Genomic DNA, 10,866 nt, shown 5'->3' with positions numbered 1-10,866 from the left:
AGGCTGAAGTGCAACATGAGGTGCCAGGTTATTAATTTGCGGTGAGAGAATCGCCGAAGGCCCTGGGCTCCGGTGTCCTTGGGCAGCATGCTCTTCCTGTAGGCGAATAACGCGGAGCCACGTGTCCATCACAGGCTGCCTGCCGAGCACACGGGAGCAGCCACGTGCACACACGTCCCGAGTTACGTGGTCAGACGCGCGGAAGCCCCGGGCTCAGATAGCCTGCCGAGTCCTTCTCCACGTGAGGCGTTGGTCCACCACCACCATATTGTGCCAGGCGTCTCCTGCCTGATTCATTCATTTTGTTAGTTTTGCACACCTACTGTGTGCCACTTACTTTGCTCGTGGAGCCCCTCTGTGGTGCTCGGACGGGGCAGTGCAGCCTTTGTTGTTAGTATCTTCCCGGGGGTGATGTGGCAGATCTGCTTTGATCTGCTGCGGTACGGCGACTTAGAGATTTATTTCCCGTGGTTCTGGGCTGTAAAGAGGAACTGTACCAAGGCCTGCGGCTCCTTTCCAGGAAAGCTTGCTCGGGGAGCGGCGCCCTTGCTGTCCCCCCAGAAGGTCTTCCTGTTAAGTGCCAGCAAAAACAGCGCTTCGTAGGCAGTGTCCCTGTGTCTCTGAACACTTCCCTATCCGACCACGTATCCCAGCTAGGAATCTGGATGTCGTTCTCGACCTCTCCTTTCTGCGACTCCGCTTCTGCTCTGTCCCCGAGGCGCCGCACCTCTGCCTCCTTAGTGCCACTCAGGCCTTCCCACCTTTCACAGCTGTCTCGCCCGCAGTGCCGTGCAGCCCTTAGCCCGTCATGGGGCTACCTTGACAGCTGCTCTCGTGGCCGGTCTCCCCGACCGTGGTCTTGCCTCCTTCAGTCCGTTCTCCATCAGTAGCCAGAGGAACGTTTTAGAACGCTCAGAGTGGTCACATTACTTCACCTTTCTCCCGCTCTGTATCACGTTCTGCACCCAGGCACTGAATTACCACCAGTCCTAGGAGCCACCGTCCTGCCCTCTCCGTGCTTCCAGTAGAACTTGCTACTGATCTTGTTCGGTGTGCCCACCACCCTTACCCCCACCCGGCTGATACCTGTCTGCCCCCAGGTCTCGACACGGAGTTACCTCCATGACCTTCTTGACAGCCGCTGATAGCCTGGCTGGGTTTTCTCGGGCCCTGACTTTGTCCGTCAGACCTGCTGTCACACTGTGCGGTCACTCGAGGGGTTCCCAAGTAGACGCCAGGCTCCTGCACCTTCTCACCCGGCACCTGGCGCCACGTGGGTGAGGTGACTGCTGAGTCGTGGCCACGTCGGAAGGCCTGCTGGCTAATTGTGTGTGTTTCACCTTACAGATGCACATGTTCATTGCTCGCTACTGTGACCTGTTAAACGTGGACATCTCTTGCGATGGGTGTGACGAGATTGCGCCCTGGCACCGCTATCGGTGTCTGCAGTGTAGCGACATGGATCTCTGCAAGACTTGCTTCCTGGGTGCGTGCCGCCCCCGAGGGACCCTTGTTCCGTTTCCTGTGACCTCGTCGTTGAAGTCCTGTGTGCGGGACAGAAGCCCTGCCCCGTGGTGTTCTCTGACCCGTTGGCAGATACCGCATGACAGGCTCCAGGGCTGTTCTCTGACGTGCTTCTGTCTTCCATCCCGCTGGGTGTGGGTACTCGATAAACGCACGGGACCGCTCAGTGTGCCTTCGGCTGAGTGTCCAGAAGATGCTGTTCCCTCTGAATCCTTGGTGCCACTCAGGGTGGTGTGCAGAGTTTACAAGGAGTCAGATACACACACACGAGCAGACATCCCAAATTCTAGACTGTTCTTGATGTGTAGGTGCTGACGTGCGGCTGACAGACAGCTGTGAGCAGCTGGGTGCTCCGTGCGCATGTCCCAGTCATGGCAGCACTCCCAGCACAAGGGTGTGCATGCCGATACAGAGTATTCCAGGGAAGTTCAGAAGTGGTAACGATCGCTGTTGCAGGGAAGGCTTGCGAGGAGGTGAATTGGTCTCTGAAGAAAGGCAGAGCTGGATGCTGTGAAGGCAGCGCATCACCGTCTGACGCAGAGCCAGTCAGGGACAGAGGCGTGAGCCTCTGCGGTGTGTCTGGGTCGGCGCACTCAGGTGTCTTTCCGGCTGAGTGGTGGGCTCAGACAGGGAGGGCCCACACCTGAACCCTGGGGCAGTCAGCCAGGACACTGAGGGAATCTGTGGACAGTGGGGTTTTGACATCCCTGGAGCTCTGCTGGGGGAAGGTGGCTCCGGCCTTACAGGGGCTTCCTTCAGGGAGTCGCTCACAGCAGTGACCAGGCTCTCGGCAGCAGGGGCAGAAGTGGGCCAGGTGCGAGGAGTGGTCAGCAGGGTCTGTGGTGGGGTGCGGAGCCCCACCGGGCTGGGACCACACCCGACACCAACACTTTCTCACTCATTGGGTTTGAGGTGGCGGAGTCTGTTTTCCTCTGTGATTCTGGAATGAAAAAGTGGGAGCAAAAACCTGGTCACTCCTCAGTGCTTATTAACAGGGATACACAGCAGATGCTTAATGTCTGTCAGAGGAGGGGTCACACGGGAGACAGTGCACAGATGGGCATGTGGACTTTGCTTCTGCCAGATGGTGGTCATGATGGGGATTGGTAGTACATTCCATCAGACTCTGTGTGGCACTGGGAAAGGGGGTCGGTGCGTGGTACCACGGCTAAGAAGTTCTGTGCCGAGAGTACTGTTGATGTGCTCGGAGCCACTGGGCAGGACAGCCTGGACTCCAGAAGATGCCCGTGGCCCCTGACGTCCTGAGCAGTAACTTGGCAGAGCCCTGCTTCTGAATTGGTTTGTGTTGGGAAGCTAGCACTTCCCAGAGCCCTTTGCCCGATCCCGCTCATGCTAGTGTTCTTTCCCCAGGTGGGGTGAAGCCCGAGGGCCATGGAGATGACCATGAGATGGTCAGCATGGAGTTCACCTGTGACCACTGCCAGGGCCTGATCATCGGCCGGAGGATGAATTGCAATGTGTGTGATGACTTCGATCTCTGCTATGGGTGCTATGCGGCAAAGAAATACTCCTATGGGTATGTTCTGATCACTTCTGGCCACGGAACGCTTTCTTCGTGTATTCCTCTGCTGTGTGTGTGTGTGTGTGTGTGTGTGTGTGTTAAAAGCCTTTTTACTATAACAGATTTCAAACATACCCACAAGTAAAGAGACTAGTACACAGAATCCCCATATAGCCATTACCTAGATTCAAAAGCTGGGAAGAGTTTGCTCTGTGTGCTTAGCTTATTCTTTTTTTTTTTCTTTGTTAAAGTGATTTAAATCAAATCATAGATCTTAGATCATTTCCCTCATACATACTTCTCATTCACCTCTAAAAATTAGGAGCATTGGGGGTGCCTGGGTGGCTCAGTTGTTAAGCGTCTGCCTTCGGCTCAGGTCATGATCCCACGGTTCTGGGATCGAGTCCCGCATCAGGCTCATTGCTCAGCGGGGAGCCTGCTTCTTCCTCTGCCTGCCGCTCCCCCTGCTTGTGTTCTCTCTCTCTCTCTGACTGATCAATAAAATCTTTAAAAAAAAAAATCATGAGCATTTTCTGACATTACCAGAATGATATTATCACACTCGGAAAATTTCACAATAAGGAACTCTTCTTCCCCCTTCCACAGGCAGTGTTTCGCCTGGGCAGGGGTGGGGGGTGTGAAATCCTGAAATGGTGTGCACAGTGTTTGTGTTGGTTCATTTCTCTGGGGATAGGGCTCATACCTGTCTTCAAATTTTCAGTTACCCAGTGGAGGCCACGCACTCGCCCCTGAGGTCCTGTTCTTTTTGAGCCCTCACAAAGTCGGCCATAATCATGTCTTGCCTTTGCAGCCACTTGCCCACCCACAGCGTCACGGCCCATCCGATGGTGACCATCCGCATCAGCGACCGGCAGAGGCTCATCCAGCCTTACATCCACAACTACGCCTGGCTGCTGTTTGCTGCCCTGGCTCTCTACAGTGCCCACCTGGCCGGTGCGGAGGATGTGGACGGGGAGAAGCTGGGTCCCCGGGACCGCGGCAATGCCAGCACCCTGCGGGCCCAGTGCATGCAGCTCGTCGGGGACTGTCTGATGAAGGCTCACCAGGGAAAAGGTACTCATCCCCGCGCACAGAACCAAGCCGACTCTCAGCTGCTTGTGCGGGAAAGGCCTTTGCAGGAGTGAAATACCGCGCTTGGTGAGAGGCGGCCTGACTTACTTGCCACGACAGGCGCTCACCCTGCTTTGGAGCTAATTCCAGATTCCCACGTGCATCTGAGTAAAATTGTGGCATCAAAATACGTTCAGTTTCTCTAAGAAATTCACGTGAAGTTGTAAAAAAAGAAAAAATTTTTTTTTTTAAAGATTTGTTTATTTATTTGAGAGAGAGAGAATGAGAGACAGAGAGCATGAGAGGGAGGAGGGTCAGAGGGAGAAGCAGACTCCCCGCCGAGCAGGGAGCCCGACGCGGGACTCGATCCCGGGACTCCAGGATCATGACCTGAGCTGAAGGCAGTCGCTTAACCAACTGAGCCACCCAGGCGCCCCAAGGAATGTTGTTTTTAACCTGGAGTGCAGATCTATTCCATGTAACTGCGTTCTAGATGAGAGCTGTTTGTAATTGAAGTCCTTTGACTAACAAAATACCTCAACGACTTTGACTCGACTGAGGGGCACTGAAGGGATGTAACGTGCATGTTACACTTTGGAGGTGTTTGAATCCCGCTCAGATTACGGGACTCCCTGTTCTAGGATATGGTGGGGACATCAGGCCTGTGTTGGGCAGCGCGTGGGCAGTACCAGCGTTCCCGAGCTTGCCAGTGGGGACGTAGACATCTAGTTGCGTGGGGCTACAGTGGAATTGTCATGTTTATGATTTTCTAAGTGGACCGTCCTCTTGTGTCTCTGTCTTCTGTGCTAATAAAGTACACGCATTCCTCACTACTCAAGACTTTTGGTGCCTGACGTCAGGGGCCAAGTAGATGTGAATAGCCAAGGAGGTTCATACTGAGTGAGCTTCGGTTTTGTTTGTGGAGAACCCAGCCATCTCCTTCCATGTAGTGATTTATGGCATGTGCAGGAAATGACCTCGTTCTAAAATTTTTAACCGTTCTCTCACTTGCTCCCCATGTAGGTCTGAAAGCTCTAGCTCTTCTTGGTGTACTGCCAGATGGTGAATCTGGTCCAGACAGTCGGGTCCCTTCGGTCGCTGTGCCCACCCGCACGCCAGAGGAGGAGAGAGCCGTCCGGGGTGCTGAGGACCCGTCCCCCGCGGGCCCTTCTGTGCACTGCAGGGTACGTCACGGTGCATTGGTAGGCAGACTCTCAGGTCGACACGGGGAGCCGTTTGCAGGTGGGGGCAGGGCAGATCCTGGGTTCTAGCCCCTGCTCTGTCGGGCCCCGGGCACATTGCCACCATCTGTTCACTTCACTTTCCCATCTGTGAAATGGGGCGAGAGTACTAATACCCGTTCGTAGGCTGTTCTGAGGATTTACACACATTACGCAGCAGCTAATGTGTGTAAAGTGCTTAAGACAGTGTCCGTAGTACGTTCCATATCAGTGTTAACTGTTCCTGTTACCTGCCTTCTGGTGGGATGGCAAGGAAGGAAGACCGTGTACCTAAGGAGATTCGTTCCTGGCCCGTGGCGAACACTGTGTATGCTGTGTATGCGAAGCTTTTATTTTTTAGAGAGAGCGCGCGCCGTGGGGGTGGGGATCAGAGGGAGGGGGAGCGGAACCTCAGGCAGACTCCACGCCCAGCGCAGAGCCCGACGTGAGGCTCGATCTCACGACCCTGAGATCATGACCTGAGCCAAAACCTAGAGCCAGACGCTTAACGGACTGAGCCACCCAGGCGCCGCGAAGCTATTCTCCTAGTGAGCCGACGGGTAATCCTCAGTGCTTTCTGTTCACCGAACAGACACGGTAGTTTGCACGCTCCTGTGTAAGTAGGAGGGAAGCCTCCTGGATCTGGGGGTAGCCTGTGACCACAGTCTTAAAGTTAGTTTTGTGGGAGAGCACAGCGTAGCTTCTGCGATGCTGCCTCCAAAGCTTGAGGTCTCAGGTGCTGTGAGCGCCCCTGACTTGGCCTGGGGAGCGGTGGGCGTTTCTGTCCTCCGTCTCTGTCACATTCACTAGTTCAGGGATCCCCCGTTTGGTGGTTGTACTCACCGAGACCCCATTGCCCTTTAGAGCGAGGCAGAAGCAAAGATGGCTGGTGAAAACCTGAGGATTCTGTCAGCTTCACTCAGCCAGAGAGGCAGCACCAGACAGACCACGTCAGCTTCAGCCTGGTCTCCGGGGCGCCAACATTTCTGACCACAAAACCCCTCGTCCGGGCGGCACTTGAGCCACCCACAGATGGTGCTGGGCAGAGAGGACATTGTCAGCAGGGGCAGTCTTCACCCCTGAGCCTGGAACAGTTGTGTCTTCCTCTGAGCTCCTGGCGTCTCTGCACCCGTGAGCACTCTGCTCCCTGTGCGTCCACTTACCATCAGTTCATACCAGAGTGACCTGGGTGAATTTGTTTTATTCCATGGATTAAAATTGATTGCTTTTCGGGGCTCCTGGCTGGCTCAGTCTGTAGAGCGTGTGACTCTTGATCTCGGGGTTGTGAGTTCGAGCTCACAAGCTCTATGTTGGCATAGAGCTTACTTAAAAGTAAAATCTTTAAAATCTACTACTTTTAAGTGTGTATTTTGATGCTGATATTGTCCAGTGTTTGGCCAGTGGAAGCTCCTCCCACCTGGCTTCGGTGTCCTTCTGATACTCCTTTTTCTCTGAGCGCTTCCTTAATTTTTGTTGCAGAAGGAGGTTTTGGGCTCATCTTAGAGGCTTTCCCTGGCCCAAGGAAAAAGGCCTAAGGAAGTGCAGGCCAAGCACTGTCATCCTGCCAATCTGGGCAGCTTACTGCCCGACTCTTGAGCCCAGGAAAGCCTCCCCACTCCAACGAGAGCCCCCTTAACAAGGCTCCTTGCCAAAATAAAATTCTCAAAAGTGTAAGCCAGCTCATTGTGCTAGAAAGAATTCCACACCTTTTTTTCTTCTTCCCAAGAGAAGAACTTTCTGTACGTGGCTTCTAAAGGCTAAATAGAACATATCAGAGGTTTGTAGTGGGGCCATGGCTTATGAGACTGCGGGCTCTGACGCAGGGGCATTTGGGAGTTGTTTGGGAGATGGGATGCAGTGAGTACTGTCTTAATTAGAGCATAGATTTGTCACAGAAATGAGGGACATTTTCTTGGGGAATTCAAAAGTATTTTAGTCTGTAAAGACTGGCTAATGATTTTAAATATTATGTCACAGCATTAATGAGCCAACTTTTGTTAGAAGAAACCTTAATTCCTTTACATTTTGTTTTCAGGGCAAGAGAGATGGTCCTAAGGAAGTCGGACCTTTAGACAGCAAGCAGAGAAGTAAGGCAGATGAAGAAGGTGCATCAGCTCTGAAGGGTCCTTCGTGCCAGACTCAAATTTCAGACTCACCTGCAGATGGTAGCACACCTACAGGGCATCCAGGTAGAGACTCTTTGGTCATTACCTTGATCTCTTTTATCTTAAAGCGCACACAGACCAATCCCTGAGCTATCTGTTGCACATAACTTGAAGTTGGCTAGCAGCCGAGGGCTCATGGTTTCTCAGTTTTGTATCAGATGGTAGCGATCACACTTTGAAAGTCACCTTTCCTTCACTCTGCCTGCTTTCCCGCCTCGTTCTTCCCTAATTTCCTGAGCGCCTGCTGTGTGCCCAGCACCGAGCTAGACGGTGGGGGCGCGACAGGGACCAGGTCAGACAGACAGACACAGAGCTCCTGCCCTCCCGGAGCTTGCATTCTGTGGGGGGGTGTAGACCAAGGTCCAGGTAACTGCAGTCTGAGGGGGAATGCGGCGCTGTCCACAGAGAGGGGTGGGTGGGTGCTGGTGGTGACGGGTGTCTCTAACCGGAACATACTGTATCCACAGAAAGCCTTGTAAAGGTTGGGCTGCGAGGGACCTTAGCTGCGCTAGGATCCGCTCTGGGGAAGGGCTTTCTGGGCAGAAAGAACAGCATGAGCGAAGACCCCAGAGTGGGAAACCCGCAGGCGAACGCAGGGGAGAGTCCCGTTGGCAGGCACGCAGGGACAGAGCCCTGGGGGGTGCTGTGTCGCTCTGCCGTGGAGGCCCTGAGCTGCCTGTCTGGGGATAGCAGCGGCACGTTCAGAGCTGTGTGTCAAGGAGATTGACGGGCTTGAAGATGGAGGTGCTGTGGGCTGCAGAGCCTCCTCGTTGGGGCAGCCCGGGGAGGCAGCGTCTGTCCCAGCTGCCTGCTCCGTGGTGGAGGCGGGTCTGAGCACCTGGCGTCCTGCCCCGTGTGTGCGGCCAGCTCTCCGAAGAGGCTGATGGCCATCTGTGTACTGCACGTAATCCTACCTTCCGGACGATAGTCTGGTACCCCTAGTCAGTCCCTGTCCACTCTGGTCAGCATCAGCACCGGCGTCCTGGTCCACATGTAGTTCGTTCCTTCCCTGAGTGCTCACTGGGCACCTGCTGTGCTCTAGTTCTAGGCGCTTGTGATAACCGAGCACCTAGAAGGGGGTAGAAATAATAAATATCAGTGATTGGCTATGTTAAAGGGTGAAGGTGGCCTGAGCACCAAAGAGCAGGGTCAGGGGATGGGTGAGTGCAGAGGGGGTGCGCTGCGTTTACCTCGGGTGGTCAGGGTAGGCCTCCTTGAGCAGGATGGGTTCAGCAACGTCCCAGGTGTGTCCTCTGGCAGCACGGGGACCATGCGACGCTTTACTTGCCTATTTTTACGTGCGTAGAAGCTGGCGAAATCTGAAAGCATGATGTTTTACATCTCAGATGCTGAAAATATAGTCGTGTTGTCTCAGGAGCCCATCGAGGAAAAACGGGTTACTCCCAGCCCTGAGCAGGTGTTTGCTGAGTGTTCCCAGAAGAGGATTTTGGGATTACTAGCAGCCATGTTACCTCCCTTAAAGTTGGTAAGAGACAAATGGCGTTTTCTTTTTTGGAAGAGGGGTGGTGGTATATATGGAAAAACGTGTTTTTTTGGAAATCCGTCTACTGAAACCACCTGTTCATAGTCACGTGTGTGTCCCTGAGAGAAGCATAATCAGTTAGAAGTAGGGTCAGAGGATGATGCCTGAGGATGTCTGATTGGGCGTAGCTGTTGATGAAGGACACTGCATGGGCCCTTCGGCGCTGGCCAGTTGTAACTAAGACGTGAACGGACGCAGCACTGAGTTGGTGTGGCTACGTGGATCCCGTGTTGAACAGGCATTTCTCCCTCTCTCGGCAGGACCCCACAGTGCCCGTGATGCACCTGGAGCACGTCCTCCCACTCATGTTTCAGGTTGTCATCTCCAACGCAGGCCACCTGAACGAGACCTACCACCTCACACTGGGTCTTCTCGGCCAGTTAATCACCCGCCTTTTACCAGCAGAGGTGGATGCTGCGGTGGTGAAGGTCCTCTCCGCCAAGCACACCTTGTTTGCATCAGGGGACAGTTCCATTGTGCCCGATGGCTGGAAGACCACCCACCTGCTCTTCAGCCTGGGAGCTGTGTGTCTGGACAGGTAGCCCCCGCACTCTGTCCCACCTTGGTGTTCATTTCCTTAAGTCCCTGGTCTGGCTGGTGATTGATTTCAGTGTGCTGTTGTCTAAGCGTCTCTTGTGAGAATAGAATTCATTGTACTAGAAAAGGTGTCAACTGACATTAAAATTGTACTTAAAACCCACATTTGGGGCACCTGGGTGGCTCAGTCATTGAGCGTCTGCCTTCGGCTCAGGTCATGATCCCAGGGTCCTGGGATCGAGCCCCACATCGGGCTCCCTCCTCGGCGGGAAGCCTGCTTCTCCCTCTCCCACTCCCCCTGCTTGTGTTCCCGCTCTCGCTATGTTTCTCTCTGTCAAATAAGTAAATTAAAAAAAAAAAAAGTTAAAAAACAACAAAAAAAAGAAAACCCACATTAAAACAGCTGTGCAGTCTGGGTGCTGTCTGCTGATTGAACTTTCTGATGATACATAGTGTGGGTTTTTTTTTTTTTCCCTGGCAGCAATAAGCGTAGGCTTTAGGATTGAAGAAAATAGGTCTATTTTTGTTATAAAGTAACATAATCAGGATACCAGATTTGGAAAACAAAAATGGAGGAAAAAATCACCCTAGCTGCATCATCTTTTTTTTTTTTTTAAGATTTTATTTATTTGAGAGAGAGCGAGAGTGTGTAAGTGGGAGATGGGAGAGGGACAAGCAGACTCCGCGCTGAGCGTGCAGCCTGACGTGGGGCTGTCCCACAATCCCAGGATCATGACCTGAGGCAAAATCAGGAGTTGGATGCTCCACCGACCGAGCCACCCAGGCGCCCCCACCCCCCACCCCGGCTGCACCATCTTAATGCACGTGGTGCTGTTTTAATACATTTGCTTCCAAGTTTTTTTTCTGTGTGTAGACGCGAGTATGCACAAGTGCGCACGCGTGTGTGACTCTTTACAGAGATGTTTTTAAAAACCTAACTGTATACTGAGTGTAGAGGTAACAGAGGCTTCATTCTGATAGTTTTTAAACTATTGGGTGAGTGGCCCTTGGGCGCTGCCGCGTGTGCCTTGGAGCGTAGCGAGCAAGCTCTGCCGAGTTAGTGTGGAGCCCTGCCGCCTAATGGAGCTCTTGCCTTCCAGCCGGGTGGGCTTGGACTGGGCGTGCTCCATGGCGGAGATCCTGCGGTCACTCAGCGGTGCCCCACTGTGGCGAGATGTCATCGCCACCTTCACAGACCATTGTGTCAAGCAGCTGCCTTTCCAGCTGAAGCACACCAACATCTTCACCCTGCTCGTGCTGGTCGGCTTCCCACAGGTACCTCGC

General features: G+C 53.6%; 1 protein-coding gene across 1 annotated transcript in view; it reads left to right on the top strand.

Moving 5' to 3' along the window:
- The window catches only part of ZZEF1 (zinc finger ZZ-type and EF-hand domain containing 1), a 104,204-nt gene that overhangs the window by 68,610 nt on the left and 24,728 nt on the right, over positions 1-10,866 (top strand). The window contains exons 33-41 of the mRNA XM_044921780.1: positions 1,101-1,207; positions 1,295-1,486; positions 2,896-3,061; positions 3,858-4,120; positions 5,141-5,289; positions 7,373-7,526; positions 8,849-8,988; positions 9,306-9,583; positions 10,683-10,857. Coding sequence (XP_044777715.1) covers positions 1,101-1,207; positions 1,295-1,486; positions 2,896-3,061; positions 3,858-4,120; positions 5,141-5,289; positions 7,373-7,526; positions 8,849-8,988; positions 9,306-9,583; positions 10,683-10,857 — 1,624 coding nt within the window. The remainder of the gene's footprint in view (positions 1-1,100; positions 1,208-1,294; positions 1,487-2,895; positions 3,062-3,857; positions 4,121-5,140; positions 5,290-7,372; positions 7,527-8,848; positions 8,989-9,305; positions 9,584-10,682; positions 10,858-10,866) is intronic.

The sequence above is a fragment of the Neomonachus schauinslandi genome, chromosome 15, assembly GCF_002201575.2.
Source record: "Neomonachus schauinslandi chromosome 15, ASM220157v2, whole genome shotgun sequence".
In the NCBI taxonomy this organism is placed as follows: Eukaryota; Metazoa; Chordata; class Mammalia; order Carnivora; family Phocidae; genus Neomonachus; species Neomonachus schauinslandi.
The sequence above is the reverse complement of the archived record's forward strand: the minus strand, read 5'-3'. Positions and strand labels throughout refer to the sequence as shown.